Source organism: Coenobita brevimanus, chromosome 84, assembly GCF_032717465.1.
Source record: "Coenobita brevimanus isolate Jiangsu-jjx chromosome 84, ASM3271746v2, whole genome shotgun sequence".
NCBI lineage: Eukaryota > Metazoa > Arthropoda > Malacostraca > Decapoda > Coenobitidae > Coenobita > Coenobita brevimanus.
In genome coordinates, this window is record NC_137037.1 from 36,016,746 (window position 1) to 36,030,545 (window position 13,800).

The 13,800-nt window shown below is 40.0% G+C and overlaps 1 protein-coding gene across 1 annotated transcript in view; it reads left to right on the forward strand.

Moving 5' to 3' along the window:
- The window catches only part of LOC145410127 (lachesin-like), a 128,305-nt gene that overhangs the window by 18,466 nt on the left and 96,039 nt on the right, over positions 1 to 13,800 (forward strand). The window contains exon 3 of the mRNA XM_080280325.1: positions 6,916 to 6,945. Coding sequence (XP_080136451.1) covers positions 6,916 to 6,945 — 30 coding nt within the window. The remainder of the gene's footprint in view (positions 1 to 6,915; positions 6,946 to 13,800) is intronic.

Below are 13,800 nucleotides of genomic sequence, written 5' to 3' on the forward strand. Positions count from 1 at the left end.
TTTTTACCCAAATGGACCAGGGTTAGGCAACAAAAACAGCTCTACATTACATTACACTACACCACACCACCACACTGCAACACACTGCTCCACGCCACACCATACCACACCACACCACATTACTCCACTCCACACCTAACCACACTACTCGACGCCACACCACACCAAGCCACACCACAATAAACTACACCACCCCACTCCACATGGCACTACACTACACTACAGTACACTACACCACAGTATACTTCACCAAAGAAAGCCACAGAACATTGCACCGCACTGCATGACACCACACCACTGATCACCTATCCACACCACACAACTCTTTTACACACTACATCATTGCACACTGCACCACAAATCAGTGAACATCACATCACACCACACTGTACCACACTACACCAGTCCACACTACATCAAACCACACCACTCCACACCACACCACTCCACACCACATCACTTCGCACCACACCCCATGACATCACACCACACCAGACTACACTAAACTATAACACAGTGTTACACCACACACCAATACACTAAATGAAAATACTACACCACACCACATTACGCTACATTATGCCACTCCACCCTACTCTGCACTGTACTACAACACACTGCACTACACCACTCCACACCACATCACACCACACCGTGCCACACTACGCAACGCTGCACTACAAAACATCATACCATACTACACGACACGACACCACATGAATCTTACTTCCTCTCACTACACCACAACACACCATACCACAGCTTCACTCCACGTCATACCACACCACACTTCGCAGCACTACACCGCTCGACATCACAGTTCACTGCGCTGCACTGTACACTCTTAGTACCAGACAACGCCACAGCACACCACACTACATCATAGTATGCATAATTACACTGCACCACACCACATCACTGCATTACACTACACTCACAGCACAACTCCATACCACACTACACTACATCATAATCCACTTCATCACACCACGCCACTACACACAACACCACATAACATAACAATACTCCATGTCACATCACACCACACTGTATCTTACCACACCATACCACACTGGCACATTACACCGCGCTACTCTACACCACAATACGCTACACCACATCACATCACACCACACTGCACCACACCACACGACTCCACACCACACCACACCACACCACACCACACCACACCACACCACACCACACCACACCACACTACACCACACCTTACACCATGAAATCACAGCACACCACAGTATACTGCACTACACTACACATTGCTACACCACACCACACAAAACCAGATTGTAATACTACACCACACAACATTACCCTACAATATACCACTCAGTTCCACGCCACACTATTACAGCACATTGTAATACATCAGACCACACCACACAACACTACGCTGCGCTCTGCTGCACTTAACTACACTGCACTGCATTACACTATGGTACAATGCACTACACGACACTATGCTACACTACACTACACTACACTGCACTACACTACACAGTGCTACACTACACTAAACTACACTTCATTACACTACACTGCACTACATTACATTAACCTACACTACATTGTGCTACACTAAAACATCACACCACACCACACCAAACCACACCAAACCACACTCTTCCATATCATAGTATATCATTAAGCTGCATTACACTGCACTACACTACACTATACCACAGTACACACAACACTGTACCACACCACACCACACCATACCACACATCATTAGCCACACCACATCACTTCATACAATACACCGCACAACACTGCAATATACCTCACTGTTTCATACAGTACTACTCTATACTCTACACTACACTACACTAAACTACACTACACTACACTACACTACACCACACCATTCCATTCCACATAACGCCACATCACGGAATGCCACACTGCACTGCACCACACTACATCACACCACATCTCACCACACTATACTACACCACACTACACAACACTGCACTTCACTGCACTGCACCGCGCTACACTACATTGCATTACACTACAGCTGTGCACTACACTGCAGCATTCCGTACTGCACCAAACCACACAACGCCATGCAACACAACATTTTGCTGCACTATAGTGCATTACATCACACCACATCATACATCACATCACACTACACTATTCCGCTGTTCACTACTGTACACCACCACCCATTACATTCCACCACACTATATTACACCACATTACAGCCCATCACACCACACTACACTCTCCTGTACTACATTGCACTGTACCACACCACACCACACCACACCACACCACACCACATCACATCATGCCATATCACACCACAATCCGCTATACTACTCTACACAACACTGCAGTACACTGCAATATACTGCACTACACTGCGCTACGTTACATTGCACCACATTACACTGTACCACTGAACATTACACTACACCACAGTACACTACACCACAGTACACTACACCACACTACACAGCACTGCACTACACATTACATTATACAGTACTACACCACACCACACTAAACCACACCACACCACACCACATTACGCTACACTACACCACACTATACAACAGTACTGTACAATACACCACACCACACCACACTACACTGCATTTCACCACATCACTCTATAGTACTGTACATCACACTGCACCACACTACACTGCACCACAGTACACTACACTAACGTACTCTACACAATATTACACTACATTACCCTGCCCTATCCCACCCTACCCTGCCCTATCCCACCCTACCCTACCCTACCCTACTTTACTTTACACTACACTACACTACCGTACTCTACACTATATTCCACTACACTATCCTGCCCTATCCTACCCTACCCTACCTTACATTACACTACACTACACTACACTATGCAACACGGCAACACATCTTATTACACTACAACTGACAATACAGTGCACTATATTTCACTGCAGTTCACGCCCTGGCAGCAGTTGCTATCGGATACAGTACGGTACAGAAGTTGCTTCGCTTACTCGTCTATTATTATATGAGGCACATCCATCGTACGCGTAAATAGCCAGTCATTAAAAATGTGAAGTGGGAAAAGATACGTCAAGATTCTGTGATCGCTTATAAACTCGTTAGTGAAATCTTTACTCGACGTTTAACACACTGTTTGTCAATTTTTCCTGTATTCTGCTGTACTACACACAGTAATTGTTGCAGAGCCATGTATCAATGTAGCGAAATCACATAGCGCTACTTGCAAACAACTTGCAACAGCTGTAGTTGTTTCAAAGATTTCTAGCCCTGCCTCCTCTGATTTGTGGCATACAGTACATGAGACAGCGTCGCAGACCTAGATTTTTTTTAAATTAAATTAATACACACTGTGTGAATCATGCAAAACCACGTGTATGTACATAAATACATACATACATACATACACACACACATATATATATATATATATATATATATATATATATATATATATATATATATATATATATATATATATATATATATATATATATATATATATATATATATAAACATTAACATACAGATACTTGCTTTAGCACTGCAACTTAGCCTTGTGTAAGTCCAAAGTTGTCACAGCAAGGAAAAGAATACCCTGAGGAATGTGTACATAATTCACAAATTATCTATGAATAATCGTCGCTGAAAACTGTACTTTATACATCATATACCAGGAAATTATATAATACTTCCTTGATATAAGCATGACTAAAACTACAAATAATCAAACACAAAGCCATACATTACATCCATTTACGGAGTCATGAGAGGAAAACTTCGTAGTTTCGTTTGTCTGTAAATGTATTTAAAGAGAGCACCTGTATATACAGTAAATGCGAGGGCACGTGTGAGTAGCTAAGTAGAGGCACCTGCAGCATGCGTCACTAGTGTCTTGTCCTAGAGCTGGTCCCGCCCCGCCCGGCCTATTGTGTTGTTTGCTACGGTAGCTGACCAGGCACGAGGGTAGTCACACTCAGTTCTCACCTCACTTGCACGGACACTTACCCAGGGAGTCGTTCTTTTAGATGGTTTCAAGGATTTCGTAACTCCTCTTCCTCAGTGACTAATTTTACACACCACGCCTTAAAAATCCTTTTGTATGTTACTGAAGCAAACTGTGGTGATATTAAGCAAATACATAATGTACAAGAGTAATTAAGGCGTCAGCTGGAAAATAAAATCTCTAAGGAAGAGGCATAACGAATCCTCATCTGCCAACAAAAATACGGCCAAAGGTCTCAATCCTCCCATTTCTCCTCTCACCTTCCCTCTTCCTAGTTTCCTTCATCTCACCCTACCTCATCCACCCAAACTCCTGGACATAGGTGACAGATTCACAGTAACACTTAGAGGAAAATGTTTATCAAGGAAACACACGAAATAGTTAAGTTCCATTTTTCTCTGACGTTTCTCTCTTCACAGTAAATTGGTTCTGTGTAATTCGAAAATTTAGGGAACACACACACAAACACACACACACACACACACACACACACACACACACACAAATATATATATATATATATATATATATATATATATATATATATATATATATATATATATATATATATATATATATATATATACAAAACTTAACCTAACCTGAAGAAAGAAGACAGATTAACCTAACCTGATAAAGCTTTCAAATCCAACCCTTTGGTTGCAACGGGCTTCGGTTGCCCGAGTTAAATCATCTGGCATTAAAAAGAATATACTTTCCACGTTTAGCCACTGTAATAAGAGGGTTAACAGATGCTTGCTATACTCTGATGCGGTCAACAAAATCTTATAAAGCACAGCTATTCCAACCATTAAAGTAACCAAATCTATTTCACTACATACTCATAACCTCACCTGACCCAATCTCTTTGAGCACAATATTAATGCCCTCACTTCACCATGGTTTGACATAATAACGGTCTGCTAATCTGCAATAACTAGCTTCAACACCCTACTCCACCTAAACCTCTTAAAACACTTACCTTTTATATTACTTTATCTAACCCGACTTAACGCATTACAACCACTCCTTCACCTAATCCTACTATCGTTCTGTATCTTATCATTTCATACCCCTAACCTTGATCAACTTTACTCCGTAATACTAAGTTATGCATCACAACCCTAACTAAATTTAACAGAGTCCCTCTTTTCTAACTTGTTCTTTATAGCTAACATCCAGTAAACTAACATCTTTCTCTGGCTCTTAAATTACCAAACATAACCTAACGTAGCCCTACTGTCCTAATATAACACCTCTTGCCTATGGCTTTTCATACTTGTGACTAGTCATAACCTTTCTAACCTAATTAAAAACCTCACTCCTCAACCCGCTCTTAACCCACGGAATTCGAAAACTTATTTTTTGTCTATCACCAGACAGTTTTTTTTTCTCTGTTTAGGAGAGATATTTCGAGCTCAAGGGGTCATATAAATAGCCTTCTTTAACCCCTTCGCAAAGAGAGATCTTTCCTAAGCTGAACAGTTCGTCTGGATGTAGCATGAATAACTCACATCAATACGTCATCGTAGTGAATGGGTTGGCACATGTATATGCCCTTGTAATCCGATACCTTTGTACTAACGTTTTCTTAGCCCATGATCTTAATTCATGCCTCTGTCCCAACCTGACAGCCTAACCCTCCGTGCTAACCTAACCAAACCAAACCACTCCTCCTTGAACGACAAAAACTAAGCCATAACGTATCTCCCATAACCTACTGTATCTTGTCCAATTCAAACTTTAGCCATTTCAACTTAAACTCCACCAGAAAGCAGGACTTCTGTGAAACTGTTGTTTGAGCAGTCTATTTGTTCATATAAAAGGAAATCCTAAGGAAGCGGCTTTTTTATCGGCATTCATTTAACTCAAGTCAGTTATGATAAGCGCCACTGTACTAACACAGATAATTCAATTAAGCCATGTGAAGAACCGTATACGGTAATAATAATTTTTCATAGAAACACACATGTGAATCTTGAGAATTCTTTTGGCTAAATAAAACCATCTGGCACAGCCAGAACAAAACAGTAAAATTGCGGAATAGAGATGAAAACTCCCCAATTTACAAAAAATTAATTTGAATAGTGCAAGTGCTCGCACATTGTATAAATAATGACTGAGGAAAAAATGATTAGTTTTGTTAAATAAAGGACTAATTTGACGTAACTTCAGTGACCAAATGATCCTGTCACATCCTAACCCATCTACTTCAAACTTTGCCTCATCTAAAGAGTCTCTGTGGGTCGTGTCCAGTGTTTGGGAGGGAGTAGTGTCCAAGGGGCGGGCCCATCACGCACCGTAGACTGGCGTTCTCTCTTCTCTGTCTATCCTGCACTCGTGTCTCTCATAGTCTCTCACTGTGTTGGTGTGGCCAGTAGTCTCTTAGTATGTGTCAGAGATGGTAGTGCATTGTGACAAAGTCTTAATATATTAAAGTCTTCCAGACAGCTAAAAATGTGTCTAGCTCACTATGATTGTTTAATTTCTTAGCATTTGTTAAAAAATAATGTATAATTCTTCGTCATTTAATACGAAGGCTGTAACTTTTTCAAGTTTGTGGTCACAACTGAATCTTGATAAGGAACAGATTCATAATAAAAACAAAGTAATCTGAAAAAGTTAGCAGGAGTAATAACGAAGTTGTGTTGTATTTAATATACATTTTAAAAATCGATCAGTTTTGCCTTCGGAGACAGAATGAAATCATTAAAAAAAAAATCAAAACTTAGTCCATTCCTTCTCATTTCATAGGGTGCTTCTTCTGATCCAAGTTTGTTTCCATCAAGACCATTATTTAAATAATATTAACTCCTACCCATCCTCATGTAGGATATTGCTTTTGTTTGTGCTTATTTTTGGTTTTCTGTTCTTTTTCTTTTTAGTCGTCAAGCGGCAGGAAGGACGCTTTGCAGGTGAGATTTTAAGCCATTCTAAAAACAAACACGCACACAAAAAATACTCACCATCACCACGTTGTTAGTCTTTGTTCTTTTCTTTTTTTTAATTTAGTCTTTGTCCTGGGTTGTCTTATTGTCCCTCCTTCGTTCCTTCCTTCCCTCCCTCCTTCATTCCTGCTTTCCCTCTTCCTTCCTTCCTTCCCCTCCGTTCCTCCTCTTCCCCTGTGTGTTGTTGTCCCTTGTTGGTCATGCTACTAGATGAATCAGTTTTTAATGTGTGTCTTCATTTTTCTTAGATTCAACCGATGCCACTAGAGAAACAGATAGATTTAGAGAGAATGCCTGTTTTGTACATATCAGAGAAATGTTCATACTGAAACAGTAGTGAATAACTTGCCTCCTCTTCATAATATTCGTAGGTAAATACAACAATAAAAAGTATTAATAATAAAGATATAATAATAATAATAATAATAATAATAATAATAATAATAATAATAATAATTTGAAAGGCATGCAGGTGTAAAAAGTTCTACTTCTTGAAACAGAAGTGCATTTTTAATTTAGAGGAGGCAAGCTGTAGAATCGAACTAACACTTTGGACATTCATCACTTGTTATGCGATGGAATGCAAATGTCATAACGGTGATAACATTTCCAAAAATAAAACAAATATATGAAAATATACTTCTTGACGAGGTAAGTTCAGCAGATGGTAAGTTATATACTCGTATGTGCATTCAGTGTTTAAGACATAGAGTAACCAGCTTCCCTGTCGTAGTTAAGATTTTTTTTTTTTTTTTTCGTAAGAAGGACAAGGAAAGGATTGTGCTGCACCTGTCACACCCCTTGTTGTTCAAAAAAAAAAAAAAAGTCATCGTTACGTTAGGCAGTTCATCCAAATTTTATTTTTGTGGATGTAGATCATCGGGTGACTGAGTGGTAAGTGGTGGGATTACAGAGACAGGAATAGGATCAGCTGGTCACACTTTGTTCTTGCTACATCCAGATGTTTTAATTCAACCTGGGAAAGATCTCTAGTAGTGAGAGAATTCATTAAGGCGACATTTCTTAAATTCTCCATTCAGATTAATCAAATAGTCGTGAGGTAAAGTAAAAACAAGACGTCATTAGCTAGAACGTTTTATCACACCAAAACGATAATCGCTTCAGTCCAAGTAGGCTACACTGTACTTCAACCAAAATTTGGTTTTCACAATTCATACCTCATACGGGTTGTCAAATTTTGCTGCTTGAGGAGCGCCAAAACTGTATTCTTCTCACATATTGAACCAATCGCGGTTTCATACTACTAGTACTACTACAACTACAACTATTATTATTATCATTATTATTATTATCATTATTATTATTATTATTATTATTATTATTATTATTGTTACTACTCCTACTACTACTAATTATTATTATTATTATTATTATCATTATTATTATTATTATTAATTACTTTATTTAGTCATAGAAATATTTACATAGTACAAGTTTCAAGGTTAAAATCTGCACGGCTCAGCCTGTTTAATTGAAAAAACTATGGGCTCCTAATTAAACTATTATAGACTGATGTACTGACAATAGATCTGAACAAAAGAGAGAATTGTCATATCGAAGTGTTATAGTAAAATGTTATTCGTTTTAGAAGGTTGAGTGAAAATAACGACGAATACTGACTTTAAACATGATTCTTTACTCGATTTTAAAAGTGATAAAACTAGGTAATATTTTAAATTTATTTGGAAAATTGTTCCATGAACCACGGCTAGAATTAGATACAAATAGTTTCCTTAATTTTGTTTTAAGTCGTAATGACCAAAGGAAATTCTTATATTTTAGTATTCACATCACGAATATTGCTTTATGACATGAAATTTACATCCATATTAGTATTTATTATCTGATTATAAATGAACTTTAATGATTCTAGTTGCTGTGTATCACATATTTTTAAAACACCATCTTTCTTAAAGGCGCAGTGTGATCATAAAATTTAGCACCTGGTAATACTCTAATCGCCTTTTTCGACTATTTTGACCTTTATAAAATTGTCATTACTTCCACTGGTACTTGACATTTTCCTTGAAAGTGTCAAATATAACCCAAACAGACCAAAAACAATTTCCGCTCGGAAAGGTTAAAGCACCAAAACCTTTTTTCTTTCAGTTTTTAGACCAGTTATGATATGCTGTACCTTATTTGAAGCTGTCATATAAATTGCCCTCCAGTGGTACCAAGTACTTTCCCAAGAAGAGTCAAATGTAGCCGAAAAAGACCCAAAATACAACTTTATTCTCACGGACACCTTCCACACCTGCTGTATGGACGCCTATTTATTATATTCTTGCTACTGCCAGACAATTCTGTTAAGCTTAAAAGATGCTTTTCTTGCTGCAGAGGTTAGATCAATCCATTATTAACCCTTTCACAACAGAAAGTTTCTCTTTAGCTGAATCAAATAGACCGATGGAACCTAGAATACAAGGTCATCAAAGTGAAGAAATTAACTTGTTTTAGCTACCTCTATATAACAGCTCAGTTCAGGACAGATGTCAGGGCAAATGAGTCTGATTCTATCTCCGTGGCGGGGGGGACACAATCTGCCCGCACTATGGGGTGGTACTACTACTCGGCGGCCAGGTTGTGTAACGAAGAATTCTGCCACCGTATTCCCTGTGTGTCGTAAAAGGCGACTAAAAGAGGCGGGGTGAGGGGACTAGGGACTCACTCCTCTGTTTTTTTTTTTTTTTTTTTTTTTTAATCCTAAAAAGAGACATCCCATAGTAAGGGATGGGGGATTGAGTTATCCCCGTACCCTGAAGATTGGGTCTTTGAATGTGCGTGGATGTAGTACGATTGACGCTAAAAGGGAGGAGATTGGAAGAATATTTTTTAGAAGAAAGTTGTATGTGTTGGCTTTGAGTGAAACAAAGATGAAAGGGAAAGATGAGTCTAAGTTTGGAAGTGTGAATGGAGATCGTAGGTGTTGATACAGGAAGGGCAAGAAAGGGTGTGGATTTGTTAGGGAGCCCGGAAGTACAGCAGTGTGTGACTGAATGGAAGGAAGTGTCATCGAGACTGATGTGGGTGAAAGCGAAATTTGAACATGAGTTGTGGGTATTTGTGAGTGCATATGGACCTTGTAGTGAAAGGGATGAAGAAGAGAGGGAGTCTTTCTGGAATGAGGTTGATAAGTGTCTGCAGAGTTTTGGAGCGAATGTGAATGTGGTAATGATGGGGGATCTGAATGCTAGATTGGGAAATGTAGCAGTTGAAGGTGTAGTTGGTATGTATCATGTGCCTGGAAGAAATGAAAATGGGCAACGAATGATAGGGATGTGCTTTGAGCGAGAGATGGTTCCTTGTTTGAGAAGAAAGATATATATAAGTATACATGAGTGGGACAGGAGGGTGGAAGGGTTGTTGATAGAGCATTCATGGACTATGTGGTTGTGTCCAGGAATGTAACAGGAAGATTGTTGGATGTGAGAGTTTTGAGAGGGAAGGGTGAAGGTATGTCTGACCACTACCTGGTGGAGGGAAAGTTGAGAGTAGGTAAGAGATGGGTGAGAGCTAGGAGGGTTAGGTGTGGCAGGGAGGTTTTGAAAGTGAGTGAGTTAGATAAAAGAGATAAAATGATAGAGTATCAGGAGAAATTGAAAGATGAGTGGAACGCAGTGAAAGATCAGGAGCATGGCAATGTGGAGGAGGAATGGCAGTTGTTTAAGCGTGCTGTGGTGGGCATGCGGACGAGATGTGTGGTGTGAGACGAGTGGGTGGCAGTGTAAGAAAGGGAAGTGAATGGTGGTGCGAGGAAGCAAGTATGGCTGTGGCTGAGAAGAGATGTGCATATGAAGTGTGGCTGCAGAGGAAGGATGAGGTGTCATATGAGAGCTATAACGAAAAAAAGTAATAGGGCGGGAAGGGTTATGCGTGACGCTAAAGCGGCAGCAGATGAGAGATGGGGTAGGTGGTTGACTGAGAATTTTCAACAGAGTAAGAAAATGTTTTAAGAAGGAGGTTAAAAGGATGCGAAGGGAGAGTCTGGGAAGGAAGAGCGTGTAAAAGCAGAGGATGGAAGGATGTTAACTGAAATGGATGCAGTTAGGAAGAGATGGGCAGAGTATTTTGAAAGATTGTTAAATATAAAGGAGGAGAGGGAGGCTGAGATTGTGGCAGATGGAAGGGTGCAAGGAATAAATGTCTTGGGAGAGTTGAATGACTCTGATCACGAGGGAGGAAGTGCAAGAGGCAGTATAGGAGATGAAAACAGGAAAGCTGCAGGTATGGATGGGTGTGCTGTGGAATGCCTGAAAGGTGGTGGAGCGACTATTGTTCACTGGTTGGTAAGATTGTTGAATGTGTGCTTTGTGCAAGGTATAGTGCCAGTTGACTGGGCAAGTGCTTGTGTGGTCCTGTTGTATATAGGTAAAGGTGATAAGTATGAATGTACTAGCTTTAGGGGTATAAGTCTGTTGCGTGTTGTGGGTAAGGTGTATGGCAGAGTGTTAATTAAGAGAGTTACTGTAGAGAGAGTACAGAGGGAGTGACTGGTGATGAGGAGTGTGGCTTTAGGAGATGCGTGGATCAGGTGTTTACTGTGAAACAGGTGTGTGAAAAGTATTTAGCGAAAGGTAAGGATATGTTTTGGGTGATCATGGATTAGAGAAAGCATATGATAGAATTGATAGGGAGGCTCTGTGGACTGTTTTAAGATTGTAGGGACTTGATGGTAGGTTACTAAAAAGAGTGAAATGTTTTTATGTAAATAGTAGAACGTGTGTAAGAGTGGGAAATACTGTGAGTGATTGGTTTCCCGTGAGAGTGAGGCTGCAGCAGGGGTGTGTAATGTCGCCTTGGTTACTTAATATTTATATGGATGGTGTTGTAAGGGAGGTGAATGCAAGAGTGTTATGTGAACGTCTGAGTCTGGTGAATGTTGATGGTAGAGAGTGGAATCTGAAGCAGCTGCTGTTTGCGGATGATACTGCACTGGTAGCTGATTCAGAGGAGAGATTGAGACAGTTGGCAGAGGAGTTTGGAAGGGTGTGTGAAAGGAGGAAATTGAAAGTAAATGAGAATAAGAGTAAAGTGATGAAGTGTACGAGGTTGGTAGATGGTAGGAGGATGAATATGGTTTTGAATGGTGAGTTGCTTGAGGAGGTAGAGTGTTTTAAATATCTAGGGTCACATGTTGCTGTGGATGGAAGAATAAATGCAGAAGTGAAGTTTAGGATGAATGAAGTAGGAAAGGTGCTGGGAGGAATGAAAAAAGTGTTTAGATGTCGTTCGCTTAGGATGGCTGTAAAGAGAATGCTGTATGAGGGAGTTGTGATTCCGACTGCATTATATGGGGCTGAAACATGGAATATGAGTCTAGCAGAGAGGAGATGAGGTGTATGAGGAGTATGTGTGGAGTGACTCGTATGGATCGAGTGAGAAATGATGAAGTACGAAGGAGGGCTGGAGTTGTTTGGGAGATGGCTGATCGAGTTGAGCAGAGGGTGTTGCGATGGTTTAGGCATATGAAGAGAATGGATAATGAGCGATTGGTGAAAAAGATAACTAGATCTGATGTGAGAGATGTTAGGCTGAGAGGAAGACCTCAAATAGGATGGATGGACAGTGTGAAGAGAGCGTTGGATGTGAGAGGGATGTCTGTTGAGCAAGGAAGAGTGGCTGTGCATGATAGAAATGAATGGAGAGAATCTGTGAATGAATAAATGATGACGCAGCCCTGAGGGGATATTCTCCCGCTTTTTATCTGATCAGCTGATCAGGTCAGGTGCAGGTAAGAGGATGGGTCCATTATGATGTGGCAGGGGTAAACCAGCTCTGCTGTCGGGCCCTGCTGCGGATGTCACTGATTGCACTGCGCAGTTGACCCCCGTGCGGTGTGGTGCAGTGAGGATCTGTCCCTTCTCCCCTTTGGGGTTAAGATCCGAATGAATATGTCTGAGTGGATGAGTAAATTGGGAGTGTGTCGTCCTGTCTCGACTACCTCCCTTTCCTTGGGGGAAGCAGCCTAGGTATATACTGTAAATAGATAGACAGTATCATTGTTTTACGTGTTATTCTTGCTGCCGTCAACGATTATTTATTCGTCGCAGGAGAGATGGCGTCTGTAGGCAAATATGCGTACTGATAGATAAATTCACAGCCAAATGGATAAATGTACGCATAGGCACAAAAACGCACACCTCAGCCTTTCCTTTAAAGATAGACAAATAGACGCAGACTGGCTGAATGACTGTGATATATGAAAACAGATACTGTATATGCAAGTTTACTTAAGAGCACACTTCAGTCAATACTGCCATAGACAGGGTGATATATTTATGATGAAGATAAGCAAACAAACTGCAATGCAAAGACATATAGATAGCGACACATCAGATACGAGGACATTTCAACATATGCTCAAATAGATGAGCAGAAATAAAATGATATACATATACGTAGACTGATAGATACTCAGACAGATAGGTAAACAGACAGATAGATAGACAGAAGAATAGAGAGGTATATAGGTAGACGGATAGGTATACAGATGAGTAGATGGATAGATAGATATACATACTGATACAGTTTGACAGAGGTACAGTAGGTAAATTAATAGGTAGGTAGGTAGGTGAGTCATAATACAGGTTAACAGTACGGTATATAGATGAATAGACAGATAGTTAGAATGACCCAGAGAAACCAACAGATATAAAATACGCAACTTTCTAACAAGTACAAAAAAAAAAAAAAAACGCATTCAGAAAACTTCTCAAAGGAGTTCCAAGATTCAGAAAGAAATGGAGATGCCAATTAGTAAATATTAAACAATTTTTTATAAATAGACTGTCCCTTCAA